This window comes from Falco punctatus, assembly GCF_963210335.1.
Source record: "Falco punctatus genome assembly, chromosome: 8".
NCBI lineage: Eukaryota > Metazoa > Chordata > Aves > Falconiformes > Falconidae > Falco > Falco punctatus.
The window spans coordinates 17,530,947-17,550,518 of record NC_137588.1 but is presented as its reverse complement, the minus strand read 5'-3'; the positions used below and the strand labels follow the sequence as shown (position 1 = coordinate 17,550,518).

At 36.0% G+C, this 19,572-nt stretch overlaps 1 protein-coding gene across 1 annotated transcript in view; it reads right to left on the bottom strand.

The window, feature by feature from the left end:
- The window catches only part of CCDC141 (coiled-coil domain containing 141), a 121,324-nt gene that overhangs the window by 63,416 nt on the left and 38,336 nt on the right, over positions 1–19,572 (bottom strand). The window contains exons 3-6 of the mRNA XM_080399189.1: positions 18,109–18,300; positions 15,828–15,936; positions 14,700–14,953; positions 6,575–6,694 (exon numbers count right to left, since the gene is read on the bottom strand). Coding sequence (XP_080255315.1) covers positions 6,575–6,694; positions 14,700–14,953; positions 15,828–15,936; positions 18,109–18,300 — 675 coding nt within the window. The remainder of the gene's footprint in view (positions 1–6,574; positions 6,695–14,699; positions 14,954–15,827; positions 15,937–18,108; positions 18,301–19,572) is intronic.

Genomic DNA, 19,572 nt, shown 5'->3' with positions numbered 1-19,572 from the left:
ACAGGTAGAAAAGCTGCTTTAAAAGGGAAGATCACACTTTAGAATTTCAAGCCACAGTCAGAAACATTACTGACACTTAATTGAGCTAAGTGCTTAAAAATTAAGGTGCTTTAAAATGGATTCAGTTGGAATGGAATCCGTACAAGTTTGCATACAGCTATTTTGTCTACATTGCACCACTCAGAAGACTATTTAGCTGATCAGAACTGATTGTCTATTTGACTCCTGTTTCTTTTTCAACTATTCATACTGAACTGACTTGTGCTTCTAGTGTACTGACCCAATTTATCTATCAAATTTAGAGACAAAACCTTCATGACAAAACTTTTCTCCTTATTCTTTTTTACTTGTTATAAACTCTATTCAGTCCCACTATCTTTAGGTTATTAAAGAGGTACTGAAAGGTGTATCAGACAAGATATCCCAAATGGAACAGAGCTTTAAGAATCAAGAAAAAACCCACCATTTCATCTCTTTCTGTCTTGCAACTACTGCTTTGGTGTTTTGTTGCTTCTTTGGTTTTGCTGTGTTTTTATAGAGAAAACTATAAATCGGTAAAACTGTTGCATAGTGTACTTTATCCCTGCCGTGCCTGTCAACACTTAAAATTTGTGCCACATTATGCCCTTCAAAACAAAAGGAGCATCTGATACTATACTGCGATTTCCCACGTCTTAGGTAGCATATTTCCTCCATTTTTTCTGGTAATGGAAGGAATAGGAGAAGAACCTTTCTGAAATTAATTTAGCATATCCTTCCACAGATTTTTACTAAATGTCTGGTAAATCAGAAAAATATTTTAAAACAACAGAGATTTTTTTTTTTCCCTTAAAACACTCTGAAGTGTTCATATGGTGTAATAAGATTACAGGGTAGGTTCTTTTATTTTCAGTATGCTTAAAGAACATTAGCTTCACATTTGTTGTTTCTTTTCAGTGAAATTACTGCTAGTGGAAGATGCTCTTTTGGAAGTTTTCCCAAAGGAAGTAATCTGGTTATTCTCAGATCTTTCACAAAACCAGCAACAATTCTAATTCCCTCACAGTGTCCCACCATGCTGCTTTATCCTTCTGTGAAGTACAATCAGCAGGAATAGACCTATTTTGGTCTGTGTAGTTCACTGCATTTCTTTTCTGGCATCGTCGACTACTGCAACAAAAATGGTATGGGAAAAACACTTTTTCAAAAAGATCAGCAACTTGTTTCATAAAAACCCCTCCACCAGATGCAGTTATCTCTCCCTCCCTATTGGTATGGACTAGATCTGGACCAACAACTAACAAGTGAGACACCTTCTACAATTCCCAACATACCCACTGCCCAACATAACCAAGCTGAAATGGTATGTGGCAATTCCAATGGAAAGGATTAATTTCCTTGTTTCGTTCTAGATTAAATTGAACAGTTCAGGAAAAAGTTCCAGCACTATGCACAGGGCAGTGAAAAACACACATCAAAATGGAAAACATACATTCAGACCATGACTGTATGTTCTTGCCTTGAACTTTGGATTCATTCCTGCAGCTTCACAGCATATGAACTCAAACTGAAACACAGAGTATTGACATGGGTAACAAAAGTAATTTAAAAATATCAACAAACCCATGGGAATAAGGAATATGATACCTGATGTAATGTTGATACATAGCAATGCAGCAGTCTCAACATTGTTTATTATATAAAAATACCTTTAACCTTCTAAAAAATTACTACCAATGTATATTAAGTGATGAACCTTTCTGTTTGGATTAGTCTGTGGTACTAACTGCTTCAAGTTATAACAGAGACAAATATTTTAGCTAAGTTGAGGGAAAAAAAGATGCAAATTTTATATGATAAATGAGACAAGCAAATTTTCATTACATTAAAACTGATTTAAAAAAACATTAAAGCTTATTTAGGTACTAAGTAAGCTTTCTGAGGAAGAAAAATTTTAAAAAGACGTCACACTAAGAAGCATAAAAGAACTGCTAACACCTTCACTGAAGTAGTAGAAATGTCTCAGATTACAGACTTATTTGATCAGCATCCTATTTCTGTGCAATGCAACATATAGTTCATCTTGAAAATCTAATAATAGGGAAAGGAAAATTATGACAATTCTGCTGAGTTTGTAAGTCATTCTTCCACTGTGGCGACTATTCTTTACCTTTCTGCCACAGAAGACCTAAGCAGCTAGAAAAATCTATAGATCTGCATTAATGCCACCTTCAGCTTTTTCACATTAAATCTGCTTTTGCTTTTAACTTTTATTACACTATTACAAATTAAAACACACACACACACAAGGAAAAAAAAAAAAAGCCCCAAAGCCAGCATAAAATAATTCAACAGTGTTAACATTTTTCAACCTGATTCTAAGTAATTTGGTAAGAAAAGTAATTCCATATATTTCAACAAGTTTAGCTTTGTTTCATTTTGAAAAAGAAAGATATGTCAGAACCCCAGAATTCCATTGACAACTGTGTTCTGGTTATACTTCAATACATCTGCACTATTTGCTACAAAGATGAAAATCTGGCTCACTCATACTGACCCCTGCTTTGCTTCCATAGGGGAACCCTTAGGAAAACCCTTCTCAGAAATTTTTCTCCAGTTCACCTCTTCCACAAAGAAGCACCTGAAGATCAAATGACCAAATGCTGTGAACTATTATTTCCCTGTATGCTAGTAAAAAATACTGTTGTTTTAGAGTATCCTACGGTGACATTGCACCAATTCCCAAGAAAACACGCAAGAAAAAAAAAACCACCCAAACCCATACAAGTATTCCTTGAGGATCTGAACTGGACACTTCCAGTGTAATAGTGAAATACAGAGATTAATCTGGAGCACAATAAAAGCAATTTTTCCCAATATTTTTTATTTTTTCTATTACTGATAAACAGCTATAGCAAAATCTTTCTGGAATTTTTGTTTTATTTTGCATACAAATTAAAATAATGACCACTTCTGAGATGTGGATGCAATAATCTTCAGCCTGTACTTTTAATTAACTGAAACCCTGCACTGTATTACTTAATGCACAATTCCCCTTTCATAAAATCCTGTCTTTGTTTCTCTGTCCTAAGTAATTATCAGAAAGAATGAGGATTTCGAGTGTAATTACAGTCTGCTGCACTATATTTGTTCCTCTTTACCTGAAGAATTTATCTTGGGAAAAAATAGTAAGGATGTCTCTCCACACACACAGTTTAATTGGCCTATTTATGAACGTGTAGACCCTGACATCCAATTGTATCAGCACCACAGTGTCATCATCTTCCAATACTTGCAGCTGGAATGACTGGTACCAAATGCATTCCATGGTCAGATTCCAACCAAAATTTTACTTAAATTTAAACATATAGATGTTAATGAGAATTAGAAAACAACACTGCAGCTGGGAGCTTTTAACTTGGACTGATAATAATTAACCGAAAAGAGGCAAAAGAGTGCAGCTGAATACGTGCATCCTCATTTTGTTGTCATAAGCTATTTGTATAATAATTAAAAATAATATTTTATGCAAGAATGAAAGATGCATATTTAAATGTAACAGGAAAGGAAATTGTCTATAGTTAGCTTAGAAGCAGATACAGAAAACCAAAAAAGTTCTGAATTGTTTTAGTGCATCATAATGTGTAAATTACAATTATAGGAGTCAAGGCTAAATTCTAAGAAAATAGCTCAACTTTGAAATGATTTCCTGTAAGAGAATTTCACTGTAACAACACTCATACATCTGTTTGGTACAGGGTGCCCAACAGCAGCTTTCACATGAACTTAAAGCACAAGTTAAACTCTGCCTCATTCATACTGAGGAAATTTTCTTCTCTTAACTTTTCACACAAGCTCAAAAAAAAAATTCATTATAATAATTTAGTTTAAAATATTCCATGAATGTTACAACCTTGCATTCTCTTTAAGGGTATTAAATGTAGTTAGACTCATTCGCTATCCCATTTTGATCATTACTTGGTTCAATTTTCTATAAAATAGCTAGCAACAATTTTAATGTCAGCTATCTATTTGTAAGGAAAAGTTTCTACACATAAAAAGCCTACACTTTCCATCAACAGCACACACAAATTCAGTGGAAAAAAATCTTTGTCAGTTTTTTCTGTCCTTCAGCCTTCTACATGTTAAATGCACACAATCTGTCAGTCAGTCCTGAAGGGAACACAAAGCCTGCTAATACCTCGACTATTCATTTTGTCAAGAAATGCATGTGAATTCCTCTTACCTATTAAAGACACATTGTATTGTGCATGCCTATACTCAATGTGACTCCTTAGCTCATGTAACTATCCTTACTTCTCCTCTCAGTAGTCTTGCTTTCACTATGCCATTTGGCCCAGGGAAATGAGCTCTTTCGAGGTTCATTAATCAATCAAGTATTTTTCAAGAGTATTAAAACTGATGAAGTAAAATTATTGTGGCTTTAAGTAAATCTTGAACATTTTCTGCCTTCAAAAATCTCCAGCACAAGCCTGAAAAAAAACCATGCTGCTAGTAAGAACCGCAGAAGGCTAAAGGTAAGATGCCCTAAATCATAATTTACATGGATACGTAAGCAAAAATTTTAATGCTAATAACTTTTAAATGACTTTAAGAAGAAAAAAGCAATTCAGTAAGATGATATGAATGACCTTTTACGTAACGTATGGGAGAAGAATTGCTAGATGAAACTGTAATAAGTATTATCGCTGTAAATTAGTTTATGGATGCTCAACCATGAAAAAGTTTATTATACAAAATGAAAATGCATACTGTTCTCCTTTCTGCACTTGCAGCATCATTTCCAATTCAGACAGCAAATTACAAGAATAGCCTTTCAGCGTGGAATGTGGAGAAGATTATGATCATTTGGCTAGTTCTAAAATTCAGCAATACTTTAGGACATCTCAAATACTTTTGTGGGTCCTTATTTCTCTGGAAACACTCCCCATCTTACTCTTGCACTGTTCTGCTTTTCCTGCGCCAAAGGTCTGTTCAGACTTTGCAGCAGAATTTAATTTTTCCTAGTCATCATCTGGTGAGGCCGCACCTCAAATGACGTGTTCAGTTTTGGGTCCCTCACTTCAAAACAGACATTGAGGTGCTGGAGTGTACCCAAAGAAAGGCAACAAAGCTGGTGAAGGATCTAGATCACAAGTCTTATGAGGAGTGGCTGGGGGAACTGAAGTTTAGTCTGGAGAAAAGGAGGCTCAGGGAGGGCAGGGCGACACCTCATCACTTTCTACAACTTCCAGCAAGGTGGCTGTAGGCAGGTCAGGGTCAGTCTCTTCTCCCAGGTGACGAGCAACAAGACAAGAGGAAACAGCCTCAAGTTGCACCAGAGGAGGTTTAGATTGGATGTTAGGAAGAATTTCTTCACTGAAAGGGTGGTCGAGCACTGGAACAGGCTGCCCAAGGAGGTGGTGGAATCACCATCCCTGGAGGTGTTTAAAAAACACATAGATGTGGTACTTAGCAACATGGTTTAGTGATGGACTTGGCAGTCCTGGCTTAACAGTCAGACTTGATGATCTTGAAGGTCTTTCCCAACCTAAATGATTCTGTGATTCCATGATCCCGAGGTGAAGAAAGTATGTTTTCTGACATGCTGCTTGCAGCAGCATCAGAAATATTACTGTATTCTGCTTACATGACAACCCTGAAGCAGTAAGCTGTAAATTATGCAAACAGGCAAATGTGACATTCAACTACAGAGCTTAAAAAGAACTATAACTGAACAATCACACGCATATTAGTCGCTATCGCACAATAGTCTTTAAAAATGCATTTGTTTTGTTGGAATGTTTTTTGGATGAAAAAGGCCTGCTTTTTCATCTGGGTTATCCAAATGCAATTGCTTGAAAATGATACAGAGAGCAATAATCCTGACCAGGCAACAGCACTTACCTGATGATACCACAACTGAGGTATCTAAAAAAAGGTTCTAAATATATGTAATTTACACCATATAAATATTATTTTTTTATATCAAGATTTTCTTTAATCCCATTTGGTTTTATGAGGGAGGATAACAGCATATTCTGTGGAAACTGATATTCACAATGAAAATATATTTTCAATTACTTTTATTCTCAAGAAATAAATGGGCAGATTTCTCCTCCAATCATGTACACAGGCCAGTGACAATAAATTATGGTAGAAGTGGCTGGCTTTTCATCCTTTAGAAACATTAAAATTTGGTAATATTCTAATAAAATTGCTTCTCTATTTTTTGCAGCATGGTTTAATATGTAAACTACCAGTCTGGAACTTGAACACTAAATTGAAAAACCAACAAAACAACATCAAGGATTATTCTGATCACTAAATTGAAAAACCAGCAGAACAACATCAAGGTTTACTCTTCTTTTACCTTATCGATAGTTTTTAAAGTTTTAAATGAGAAAACCAGAGAAACATGGAGGCCTGCATTAAAAGTAGTAAAATGAAAAAAATCTCATTTATACAGACAGAAATATATAACCTATGTGAACATACCAGGTATCTACTCCTATATGTGCTTATAAAATGCCCTATTTCACATATTGCTACTCATTTTTAAAAACAGCTTCACCAATCAATTCTTATTTCTTACTTTCAATTTTATTTCCATTTCTTCAAGCTCTTGAAGTAACTCTTCATTTTCCAATAGAGATGAGCCTAAGTTTTGCTTGTGAAAATAATCTCTGATGTTCTTCTTATACCAAGATATTACCTAAATAAATAATAAAAATAAATCAGTCAGTGAAAAATTTGAATCGACTGTCCATTCTTTAAACATGTGCAAGACAGCTGTACTGTAAACAGTTTTCTACAAAGAAGCCATAATTTTCATTTTCATTTTTCATGCCTAATGATCATTCTTTTATTCAAATGTTTGCATTTGTATTATTTGAATGCTAATAAATGCAGAAGGAAAGGACTGTAGTCAAAACAAACACGTTCTGGAATATATATAACAAAATAGACACAAATGTATTCATCAAGTATGACCAAATCATAAATTAACACAGTAAAAAAAACCAAACAACCAAGTTATATTTCACAACAGTCACACACAGAATAAACACATCTTATAACCCATAACACAAAGATATTGCACATTTTCCCTAGAATAAAAAAATATCCCTTTGAGTACAGTAAGACTATCAGTATGAGTACTTTTGCTAGAATACCCAAAAAAAAAAACCCCAACCCAAAAAAGACTAAATGAGCATTATGACCTAATGGAACCTCTCCATCCCTGGCTTGAAAAACCCAGTTAAGCTACTGAAATAACATTATGTGGAATAAGCTTTATTACATATTAGTAGACTTTAGCAAGTATGTACAGCAAACATATGCCATATACAAGTATATCTTCTAAATTGCACAAAACAAGTTGCATTTATTTCTGCATGATTCACAGTAGGTACCTCTCACTTTGTAAACAGCACATGGCAGGAATTCCTGAGTGAAACTTTGCATTTTAAAATAGTAGTCAGAATGAGTTATTAGTATGAAGGAGACTTCCTCCAATCATTTCAGTCTGGAAGATCACTACTGTACATAAATCATATATGGCATACTAAGAACTACTTCATACTCTACATAGTACAGTTTTTAATAGCACACTATGGAATTTTTTGTTTTATCTGCTCACAGAGAAGCTATTTTCAATGCATTTAAGCAATTCAAAAAATAAAAGAGCCTTTAAAATATGTTGGAAACATTTTCAGTTACAAATAAAAAATTGGGCATATTATTTCAAGAGTTCTATTGAACTCAGGAAGTAAACAAATTATTTTACTACCAAGCTGTTATTTCTTGAGCATATCCTCCAGATGTGTAGGTACTCACTGAAACATTTTTCCTGGAAGCATATCTTCACAGAACATTTATTATAGGTCCACCAAAATGCAATTTAATGAAATGGACAATAAAAACTGTGCTAAAACAGAAAGAAAAATTTCTGTGTAATTTAGGACTGTTCTCTGTATCATGTATCTGCTTAACCAAACAAACCAGTATTTCTGTAATGCTAGGCAGAAGTAGTTATTCTTCAACCCTGTTATAGTATTCACCCCTTTACCACTTGGCAATGTTTCCTTCTACTACAGTGACTTTAGTAAGTAAGCTTCCACCACAGTTACTACCTCTGAGTGATTTGTGCTAACTTAGTTTTTAATCAAGAGCTGGGAATATTTAACTGCTTTTTAAGAAAGAAACCCACAGAATCTTACTTCCAGTGATTGTGGTGGAGCGATAGGGAAAGGGAAAGGTTAATATACCTGTATCAAAGAGACAGTGGTTTTCCTTGCTTGGTTGAAATCTAAAAATCACTCCTGTTATTCAAAAATTACGATTATATCATTCATTTACAGCAATTAACTGCTCTGCTTGCAATGAATAATCCATATCAGAAATCAAGGCTCTTCAATATTTTTCTCAGGTTGTTAAACTGCTCATTTTGCACTAATTATGCTCCAGGTGGTTTTTATGCTTATGGTTTTCCACTGCCTTCCCACATTTCCAACTGACAATTCAGGAGAAGCATGTTTTTCAACAAATGGGAGGTGGGAGGAGGCAGCAAGCCAACAGCTTAGCTTGCCTTGTTGTGATGGGCTGGCCTTGGCCAGCTGCCAGCCACCCTCTTCGCTCTTCCTTCTTCACAGAACAGGGTATGGAAAAATGAAAAAGCTTGTGGGTTGACAAAGACCAGGAGATTGCTTTAGCGGTTACCATCCCAGGTGAAACAGGCTTAAATTGGGGAAAATGAAATTAATTTATTGCCAATTATACATTTGGGGAGAAATAAAGTCAAAAACTAAGCCACCTTCCTTTTACCTAGCCCTTTTCTTCAGGCTCAATTTCACTCCTTCATTCCCACCTCCTCTCCCTACTCTCCCTCACCGACTAACAGTTTCCCTTAGTCACTCCTTCCTCACACCTTTCCCCGAGTCCAGCACAGGCTCTCCCAGGGGTGTAGTTTCTGTCAGGATGCCCTGCTCCAGCATGGGTTCTCTCTGGCCACACTTCCTTCGGGAGCTATCCCAACTGCTCCAGTGTGGACTCCTCCATGAGCTGCTGTGTAAATACCCGCACTGACGCAGCCCTTTCCACAGGCTGCAGGGAAAGGCCTGCTGTGGTGCGCTCTCTTCCAAAACTTCCATGGGCTGCCGGAGAATACCTGTTCCAGCACCTAAAGCAGCTCCCTCCCCCACCTTCTTCACTGACCACAGAATTGTTTCCTATTCTTCCCCCTCCCCATGTCTGCGCAGTGTTTTACCTTTTCCTCAATGCGTTTTACCAGAGGCACCACACCAGCTCTGCTGAGGGGCTCAGCTGTGCCCTATGGCGCGGCTGTTGTGAAGCCGGATGGAACTGGCTGTGTCCAGTGCCTGGAGCCTGCCCACGCCTGCAAGAGTCGGGAGCCCGCCCGCGGGAATTTTCAGCGGTAGGGCAGTTGTGGCAGCACCAGTTCAAAGTTCGTATACAAATACGTTGCCCTGGGCTCCACCAAACCTCTGGAACAAGCTGACAGTAACGTGAGACTAGAGAGAGAAGGAGCAAATACAGCGGAGAAATTAAGAAGTAATAAGCTTTTCTTTCTAGAAATTATTCCCACTAGGAAAAACTGATTTTTCACACCCTTTCTTCCTGCATGTATTAAAACACACATACTTAGATGCCAGAAATTAAGGCTGAGCTTACCTCAGGCCGTTTGCACTTGAGCAGCCCAAGCTACCGAGTTTGACACACTGAGCTGCAGGATGAGGTGCCCGCAAGTAATTTCTCTACTGCATCCGCAATAAGATTACCTCATTAAATACCAGACAGGTGTTTGGTTTTGGTTTTTTTCATTACAATAATTACTGTATTTGAGTGGCTGATGCTTTACTATCTTAAATCTCAATATTTTTATCATCAGGATCTGAAGGCGGCAGCATGACAACACAGATCCACATTGGTTCACCTTGGGGACATTTCAGTCTCCTCATGAGAATACTGCCTAAGCCCTTCCCTAATCCTCAGTGCATTCATCTTCACAATACTGCTAGTGAAGCATCCCTGTCTAATTCCATAAATAGCAAGTTAGGGCAAAATGGGACCATAGACACATAGTTAAAGAAATATACAGCACTTCAGTTAAAAGTCTGGGCTTTAGTGATTTCTCTATGATCAACTACAGCCTTATAAAGAAGAGAAATTATAAAAATATTTTTTTATGGAAAAACAACCAAATATCAGTATTGCATTGTCCCAGAGTGGCTGCTACTGACTTGTTACACCATGTTTGTGAAGGACTGTAAAAAGACCCTGGAAATTTAAAAACAAAACAAAACAAAACAAAGCAAACAAAAACCAAACCAAAACAAAAACCACAAAACCACACCAACAAAAGAAACCCACCAAAACAAAACACAATAAAAACACCAAACACCACTAAATGTTATGTATACCAGTCAACAAAAGCATTGCACTTTCCAATGTACTGGAATAGTCTTTTTCATTTGTGAAGTTCCTTGCCTATGTAGATGAAAGCACTGTGTGCTTTTTTTTTTTTTCCCTCCTTTTTTAAAGAAATGGCTTTGTTTACACAATGTTCCCAAATGCAGAAGTTATTTAGAATATTAGCTAATGAGAGTAATCATTTCAATTTTGAAGGAAACATTTCCAAATGTGAAATACTAATACCAAGTAATCCATGAAGGTGCATGTGTACTTTAACAAGAATACATATAGTTTTAGGAAAGATTATGACTGACCAACAATGGAATGAGATTGACAGGATATCAGAAACTCATTTGGTTTCAAGGTGTGGGGCTTTTTTTACATAGGATGAAAGTGTGGGAATCCTATGAGGTTGGTCCATATATGCAAGAGTAGTAAAAGGAACTAAGTCATCTGTCTGGAGAAACAGGAGATCAGACATCTGAAAATACACAAGAGGAGAAGCATTGACCATAATTAAGACAGTGGCAAAATCACTGCTAAGCTCACTGGCACCGTCGCTGCACCAGGAGTAGCTATCAGAGAGGCAATCTTAAACTAATCTGCCCATAGAGTTTTGAATAATTTAAATCCATGTAGGTCTAAATGCCTTAGCACTCATTGTATATAAACATAAAACATGGGTTTTATATTTATGAAAAAACCCTTTGCAGAATGTACTGGAGCCAGACATGAAGTCAAAGCTTCACAGGGGAACCTTATACAACGTTTTGGTGATTCAGGTAGTTTTATGCATGAGATTACAATCTTCAGATTTGTCTCCAAACTGAGATAAACTCAATGTTTTCATTCTTGCTAGCAGTAACAACATTAGCTGAGTACAGCTATTGGAAAAAATAATCAACAAAGAGCACACCACCAGTAGGTGTAGTCCATGTTTAGACAATTCTCTACACATTAGCTGCTGCTATGGATTTCTCCTCATATATGTGCATTTACACATTTGGATCTGCAGATCCTCATTATCAGATGTTAAAATGAAATCTCCATTTTTCATAATAGAAATTTGCTTTCAAGCAAAGAAACAACAGAACCTTTCCATAACCTACCATACAGAAATTCCTCTAGGCAAGTAAGATCATAAATCTATCAATTTTCTGCATAAAGGTTACAAGCAAAGAAGAATGTCCTGCATTTTTTTGGGTGGAATACGATGACATCTGTTGGTTCACTGAGCTGTACTACTTGATTTTTTATGTCAATTAAATTACTTTTAATAAAAATTAAATAAAAAAGGGAACTGTGACATAACAAGATACTTTGTTCCCCATATATCTGTCCAGACAGCAAACGTGGGTGTACTCACCTGTCCCCTGAGTTTTACTCAGCTCTTATCTCTGCCCTTGAAGTGACCAAGCAGCATGAATAATTTTAATTGTCTCGTATATGCATGATTGGATCGATTAAGAAAAATTACTTTCATAAATCTTCTTCCAACGATAACTAATTACACACAAAATAGGCCAATCTACCTCTGATTTTCATTAATGAAAGAGAGTATCAGAAAATATGATGCTGAGATTTCCATAAGGGAAGGTCAGATAACCTTCTCTAAATATAAAATAAGTATACTTTCACATATTGAAAATACAAACAAAGAAACATTACATGTTGCAATCATGACTATCAGATCATCACATTCCAATTAGAGATCAAAGGAAGGTGTTGCATTTTTAGCTCTTCAGAACCTGGTAATAGCTAGTGAACTTTACAGCTGCTTGCCTTTTCTTTTTAAAAAGCAACCCACAGATCATGCAGCCTTCTGCATTACATAATTATGACTAGCAAAACAGACAACACAAAGAGCAAAAATCCACTCTTAGATTTTCACACAAGCAGAGCTCATTTCCAGTACTTTACTTTCTCTGTAAACCCTGAACTCCCATTAAATGTCAGTGGGAGTTCATTACGCTGTCCTTGCATGTGTAACACCATTAGATGTCAGGAAGACTTCAATTCATGTATGTGAGATTGGAATATTATTTTTCAGATGTGCTGCGAGGCTTAGAGTTTGATTTCTGTCATCACTCAGAAATATATGCATAATGTGTTAGAGGCCAGAGAAAAATTTTACATGAAGTCTCTAAAAGTTAATTTTCCTATGTTTACATGTGAATATATTTTTTGTCCATGATGAATGCAAATTGTCTATAAATGTACAAATTGTACATTATACCAGGTTTGACTCCAATGCAGATACTAAACAAGTATATTCTGATAAACATGATTTTTAAGTCTTTGAATTTGCCACTCTGTGTGTATACCAGCCTCAAACTGGATGCAGGTATGAACTAACAGGTAGTTAAATACTGGTCACTCTCTTCAGATCATCAGGAAACTTGCCAGTAGAAAACAGTTTCTGTACTTACTCTAATGTGAGTAAGTACTCTTACCTGAGAGGAGATGGAAACAAACACCCCAAAAATTCCCTGCACAGTGTTTTCAATCCCACCTTAACAGAAGGTGAATTCTAGCTGGTTACTCCCAAATATTTATTCCTTATGTGATGAGGATAAGTAGAATTCCCCAGTAAATTTTATGAAATCGTGACATTTATCATCTCAGGCAATGTGATTTTTATTTGGTTTTAATTTTTTTTTTAAAGTATGCTTGGCTCCAAAAAGGAGTGCACATATTTATCCCCTACTTTTCAAAAGCAAGGTATTTACAAAATATTTCCATTTTGAATGTTCCTTTATGTTTGTATACTATGGAATAACGCTACCATGATCAGGTAATTGTAGTAGCATCTAACACTTTTTAATGTAGAGAAAAGATCGTTGTTCTAGATTAAATAGGACATATTTCCAATATAGTGAGTTAGGGTGACACTGAAAGTTCAGTTGTAGCTGTTGTATATTTATTAAAATACATTCTATTGAAACAACATTTCTTTTTGAGGATCTTTCTTTTATGGTATGGCTATGTGGTGATACTAAAAAAAAATCGAAACACAACAGCAGCAATAACATGATGTCTAAACAAGTACTAGGTGGTTTCTAATGGTTTACACAAAAACTAACACAGCCTCCTATACCGTAGCTCCTGTTTTTCATTATTTTTATCAGCTACTATTTTGTAACTAAATACTGAGATTACGACACTTGTGTAAGATCATACTAGTTTTATCTGGGTTTGGTTTTTTCTATATAATCATTAAATAAGTGATTCTTGCTCTTTTTCTGGCAGCCACTGATACTGAATGCTCCAAAAGTAAGGCTGTTGGCTTCCTTGGAAACCTCAACAATTTTGTTGTCTCTAAGCAAAATTAGAGAGTTGTGCTTGTCGAATACAGTGTTTCTCATCTTAAACAACCTCACAGGCAAAGTTAGTGCCCGCAGGATAGACTACCACTAACAGTTTCTAACATTTTCCTCTGATAGAGGGGGAAACTATTTTGGAGGCAAAGAATGAAACTTAAGAGGTTTCACAATCAGGACTGTACTGTCATAGGTCCATACAAAATTTTTGCCTATTTACAAAACACTGAAAATAATTCAGCTTTAGTCTTGTTAGACTCTGGCAGTTAAATTTGCTTAGGTTCCTCCTTCTCAGCATAGTTAATATCCAAAGACGCAGAGAGTCTGAATTGCAGAAGTTTCTCTGATAATGTGGAGCATAAAGAGGTAAAAGTTTTCTCATCCGAATACTGGGAGATGAGGAATGAAAAGGAAAAAGACCAGTAGGACTGGAAAGAGGAAAAGAAAGCATAAGACTTAAATATTTAAAGACCTAAGCTCTGAAAGGACATAAAGAACAAAAGTCAAGGACTTTGTATCATAAATCAGAAGTCATGATGTATCTTCAATACACACCAACTGGTTAACTATGCCACACCTTCCCTTTAATTGACTTTTCCAGAAACAGCCTGCTGCAGATGCAATTGCTATTACCAGTTACACATAGCTCATGTGGCTAGAGGTTTATTTGTGCTGGGAATTCAATTTTAAAGGAATCTAGTTTAGTTTGAAGCACCACATTTGATAACTGGGAGGGATCCATGGAAATGGTGTTTTTGAAGACAGAGAAGTTACATTAAAATAAATTATGAAGATGTTATAGCTACAAAGTGAAATATTCAAAAGCTAGAGTCTCAAACAGAATTGGACCAGGGTTATATTGGCCTAATATATAAATTTAAGCTCCTATTCTTTAATAGTCTCTACTGTAAAACAATTGCCAGATTATTTTTTTACTGTGACTTCCTTTAATATTATGTGTCTTACCTGGTTCTCTTGTTGGTGCCACAAACAAATTTGCAGAACCTGCTCCAGTCCTTGGCGCTGATGTTTAAGAAATCTGTCCAGTTGCCGCCTCCTGTCTTGTAGCATTTCAAGAAGATTGTCAATTTTCAAGCAGCTGCTGTGGGCTCCCTGCATCAGCTCTGGATTTGCATTTGGCCCCTCACATTTGAATTCTTCTATGAATTCAGTTAGCTCTTGGCTTTTGTTTAAAAGTGCAAGTGACTTTTCCAAAAGCTCTGTAAGAACAGAATTTCATAGGGAAAAAAACAATGTGTTCTGTAATTCTAGCGACGTATTTCAAATACTACCTATTATATAAGTATTTTTAAAACTACCTATATATTTGCATTTTTGAGCATAATGTATTTTAATGCATTGCATGAACAGATTATAAATACTTACTTTAGAAGGTACATATCCTAAGATGTTTCTGTTTGGACAGCGTTTATATAAACATACAAAAGTATAACAGTGTAGACACATACGTATATGTACCACTTTAATGACCTACTAGTCAGGTGTCTGTTACAGCTCTTTAAAGCCACATAGTACAAAATCTACTGAACAGACAACAATCAATATTTATAGGTCTTTCAAATGAAAAGGGAAAAATTTTAGGTACTGAATGAAGGAAAAAGGGGACCCAAGCCAGAATAAGAAGCAGGGTAGGCACAAAGAAAAGTGTAAGAAAGGAATATTTGCAAGGAGGTGCTAGTGAAGCAACCAACAACAGGCAGCAAACAGCTGAAACATTCATATTCCCAGCTGAGTACGTGTACTGGTAACTCAAGGCAAAGCACCCTAAACCTCCATCTTTCATATGGAGCACCTAGGGAAAATGCAGAAGCGGATTACCTCCACTTCTCCAGTCACCAAGAGCTAACAAGTGACTTTAGTTTCCATGAGCTCACCTGCAACAAGCCTAGTTCAAAAACAGGAGTTTCTTGTCTTTCAGGAGGCCTGATAAAGAGTTATTTCACCATTATATTTTTCCAAATGGAACACTTGTTCTAATATTATCTTTTTAAAATACACACAGGAAAAGTAAAATCATCCTTCAAGGATTCAGCACAAAATCACAAACCATCAGGAGTAGAATACTGTTTGTACCTTTTGTGTGATGCTCTTGTTGCAGAAGGAGTTTTCTCAGGGAGTCAATATTGTCAAACTCCTGGGTGTTTTTCACAAAATCTTCAACTTGGTCAATTTTAACAGCAAACTGCATTAAGAAAACAAAGGGTGGGAAGAAGCACAGTACGATTTCCTTCTGCAGAGCTCCATCATAACCTCTATTATAGCGAAAGTTCATAAGAATTTGTAAGTTCTTGGAAAAAAGCATTTTTAGTGACTGCTAGATACAGATGCTTTGTGGCTTCTATGCATCTTCTGGTTTTTGAGGTTCTCATTGACAGAAGGAACCCAAATTTCAATTGACATACCCTGTAATTACAGTTTGTCACTTTATGTATCAGCTTTCCTACATAGCCTTCAGACCCACTGAAAATAAATTCTTAGGAAAGAATCTGTTAATTTCAATGCCTTCAGTAAAATCATTTAACATGAATGAAGCCTTTAACTTCTTCCTTCCCAGAACTTCTTTCTAATGTTAAAGTATTGAAGTAAAAAACCCCAAACACTTAAGGGCAACAAAGACAGAGATGCAACTTCAAAGCAATCTTGTGAAGGCAGAAATGAGTAGCAAATTTAAGCTAACTAATATTGCAGTAAAACACAGTAATTAATTATAGTGGGGAAACAGCATGTCTATAATGAAGACTGAAGTTGGGTTACTCTTTTACAGCTCATTTTTCCATGGGTTCCGTATTTTAAATATTGAAACATGCTATGTTTTAGGGAGATCTGGACTGAATTTGGTAATCTGCTGAAAGTGTTAAAACTAAGATTGGGATTGTTTATTTGGCTTCCACCTTTGCAGGAACAATTCCAAGTATGAGTAGCTTAGATACACTTTAGACATATTCTGCATCTTAGCCAATCTTTATCAATTATACTGCTTCATTCCAAGATTGAAGAAACCAGTAGAGTTCAAACTTGTGTTTTGGTATAAGCAAAGATGTTGAAACCTATGGTGAAATTAAGGAAGAAGAAAAGCAAGCACTCTGCTTTTTTTTTTTCTTTTCTGTTGTTCCAATTTTTCTCCACTTGACCTGCATGCTATAAAAGAAATCCATTAGGTATCAATATTTGAGATTTCAGTTTTGATTTTCACTAAATACTATTCCTGAGATAAGTTTTGTGTTTTATCACAGTACAAAAAAGATGTCCATAATCATAAGCTGTCATTTAAAGGAAAGCCTTTCTATAAGGAGTTTGAGCAACTCCTATTTAAATAGTTATTGCAATTCTTCCTCCCTTCTATATGTAATGGGCGCGATCTATGCTGTGCTTCAGCTGCTGCATTTTGTTTATATGATATAATCCTGTTCAGCTAACCGCTTATGGATTTAGGCTGCACTAGGTCAACTCTTGGTAGTACAGAATTTATCACAGTGATACTTATACCAGCTCTTACTAATTTCTTTGTATAATACACATTGCCAGGACACAATAATTAGTAGATTGTTGATCTTGGAGGTTTTAGGACAGTTAGCAGTAGAATGGTTGCCTCTGTAACTTATAGGTAGCACTGGGCTGTTGTAGAAACTAAATTATTAATAATTCAGGGAGAATTAATAAACTCTTCAAAGCTCCAGGGATGTGGGGAGATTTGAATATGAGGCTACACAGAGAGAGCACACACCTGCAGTGCATGGAATCCCTCTCTGCTTTAGCTCCCTGTGTATCAGTGAGTTAGAGTAAGAGATACAGAGAAATGGGCAAACACACTGAAATCTGTCTCTGGGCTCACACAATTGTCCTTATGTGCACATCTGCACATGGAAGTCTCAGGTGAAGGACTGGCAAGTTAGACTAATGTTTAGTTTGCATAATTACAATAGCTGTATGGATATTTTGGTGTAAAACCTTCAGTGGCCAATCTTCGGTAAGCATTAGTGAAGGCATTTGAAAATTTAGTTGTTTCAAAACCAAATAATCATAAGAAATGAAAGATATTCTGCAGAATGTCCATAGCCACTGAAGTACGTATTTCAGGTTTTGGTCCAGCTCACTGTCATTTTCTGTCAACTACAAATATTGGAGACATCATGACCAAGATATTTCTTAAAGTCTACATGGTTTATGTTCAGTTTCATACTGAATTATCATGAAGGTGGAAAAGGAAGGGTGTATCTAGAGATTTTTATTTTCTTAATTGCTTCAACTTTTAGGAATGCAATGAACATATATAACAGGGTAGAATTACAGTAGACAGAGTACCTATAAGATGTGGGAGGTTTCAAATTAAGAGTAATTTGATTTAAATACTAACCTCCAGAGCATTTTCAAAGAACACTGAAGTAAGTTCCAGAAGGGCCTGTCGCTTCTCTAACATAATGATGAGGGCATCCCATGCATCCCCAAGGGTGTCTGCCATGGCATCATAAACCTGACTGTTTTCTTTGTTCTCCTCTGCAGCCTTGTCTGCTTCGTGCAGTAAGTCCCATACGTGGTCTTCCAAAGCCTAAGAAGGAAAAATAAATAAATAAATAAATGAAGGAATCTATAAACAGAATCCAATACACTGTGCTGGTACTGGTGTCAGGATACTTCTTCAGCGGGTCTGATAAATTACTGACAAGTCTCCTACTCCTGCTTTATTTCCAGTTCCTAGTGATAGGAATGTAGCTGTTCCTGCATGTTACGTAGCAAGCTTCTGAATTTCATTGAACTTAAGAGGCAATATTTTAATGAAATTTCATTTAAAAAAAATGTTATGAGAATTTATGATTCTATCTCTAATATTTAGATTCAAATAGGTTTGTATCTCCTTAAACACAAATCTTCGTGGAAGTGGCATCAATACAGATACTTTGGATCTTCTTTCATATGCTATCATATTACATTACCTGACATTACGAGCTTTAGAAGTTTGTAAGGTAACTTAAAAGTGTCTGATGACTTCAATGCAATCTAGACAAGAGTAGCTTGAACATATGCACTTATGCTCCAGAAAAACACCAAATTTGTGCAAAGTTTCAAGTTCAGCTCGCTGCATTGCTCAAGCTGGCTGCCAAACAATAATACTCCCTTGTCAAGAAAATCATTCTACTGTGTTTCATTCCCTTTACTAATCTCACCACAAGAAAGATAACTGCTGGGCCATTGCCAGCTTATGTTAAAAATCTTTAGTGTATCTGAAAAATTGATTAGCATTTGTACTTTCCCTTTCCATCTTTTTGTTTTATAAGTATGAATTAATGAAGTCCCAATTTCTGCTGTTATTACAGGTGCTGTCAAATGAATGTGTAATGGGAAAAGAAATCTATATTAGGCAAATTAAAATCTATGATAACTCATTCTCATGACACAGGCTTTAATAAAGGCTAAAGAATTGGAAAACTTCAAATTCTCCTGATAGATCCAACTGAAAAGATGAAATCGCAGAAACAGAGAGCTATAACCTCCAGTCCTCCTTAGATCTTGTATCCTACACAAAGATGTCAGCTTGAACTGAAGGGGTTCACCAGTTCTTTCTAAAAGCAGTACTGTGAGAACAATATAATAAATTATGGAACTTTTATTCTTTCTTTGAAAAAAATAGAATTACATTATTTTAACTTTACAAACAGCCAACTATGAAAACAAACAGTGGTAAAATTAACAGGCATCAGAGTAGCTCCAACAAACCCATATTTTCTACAATATATAGAAAGGTCATTATCAGCAACATGAATGCATGCTTACTGTTTGGTGACAAACCCACCAAAAAGAGCATCTGGTCAAAAGCCAGTAT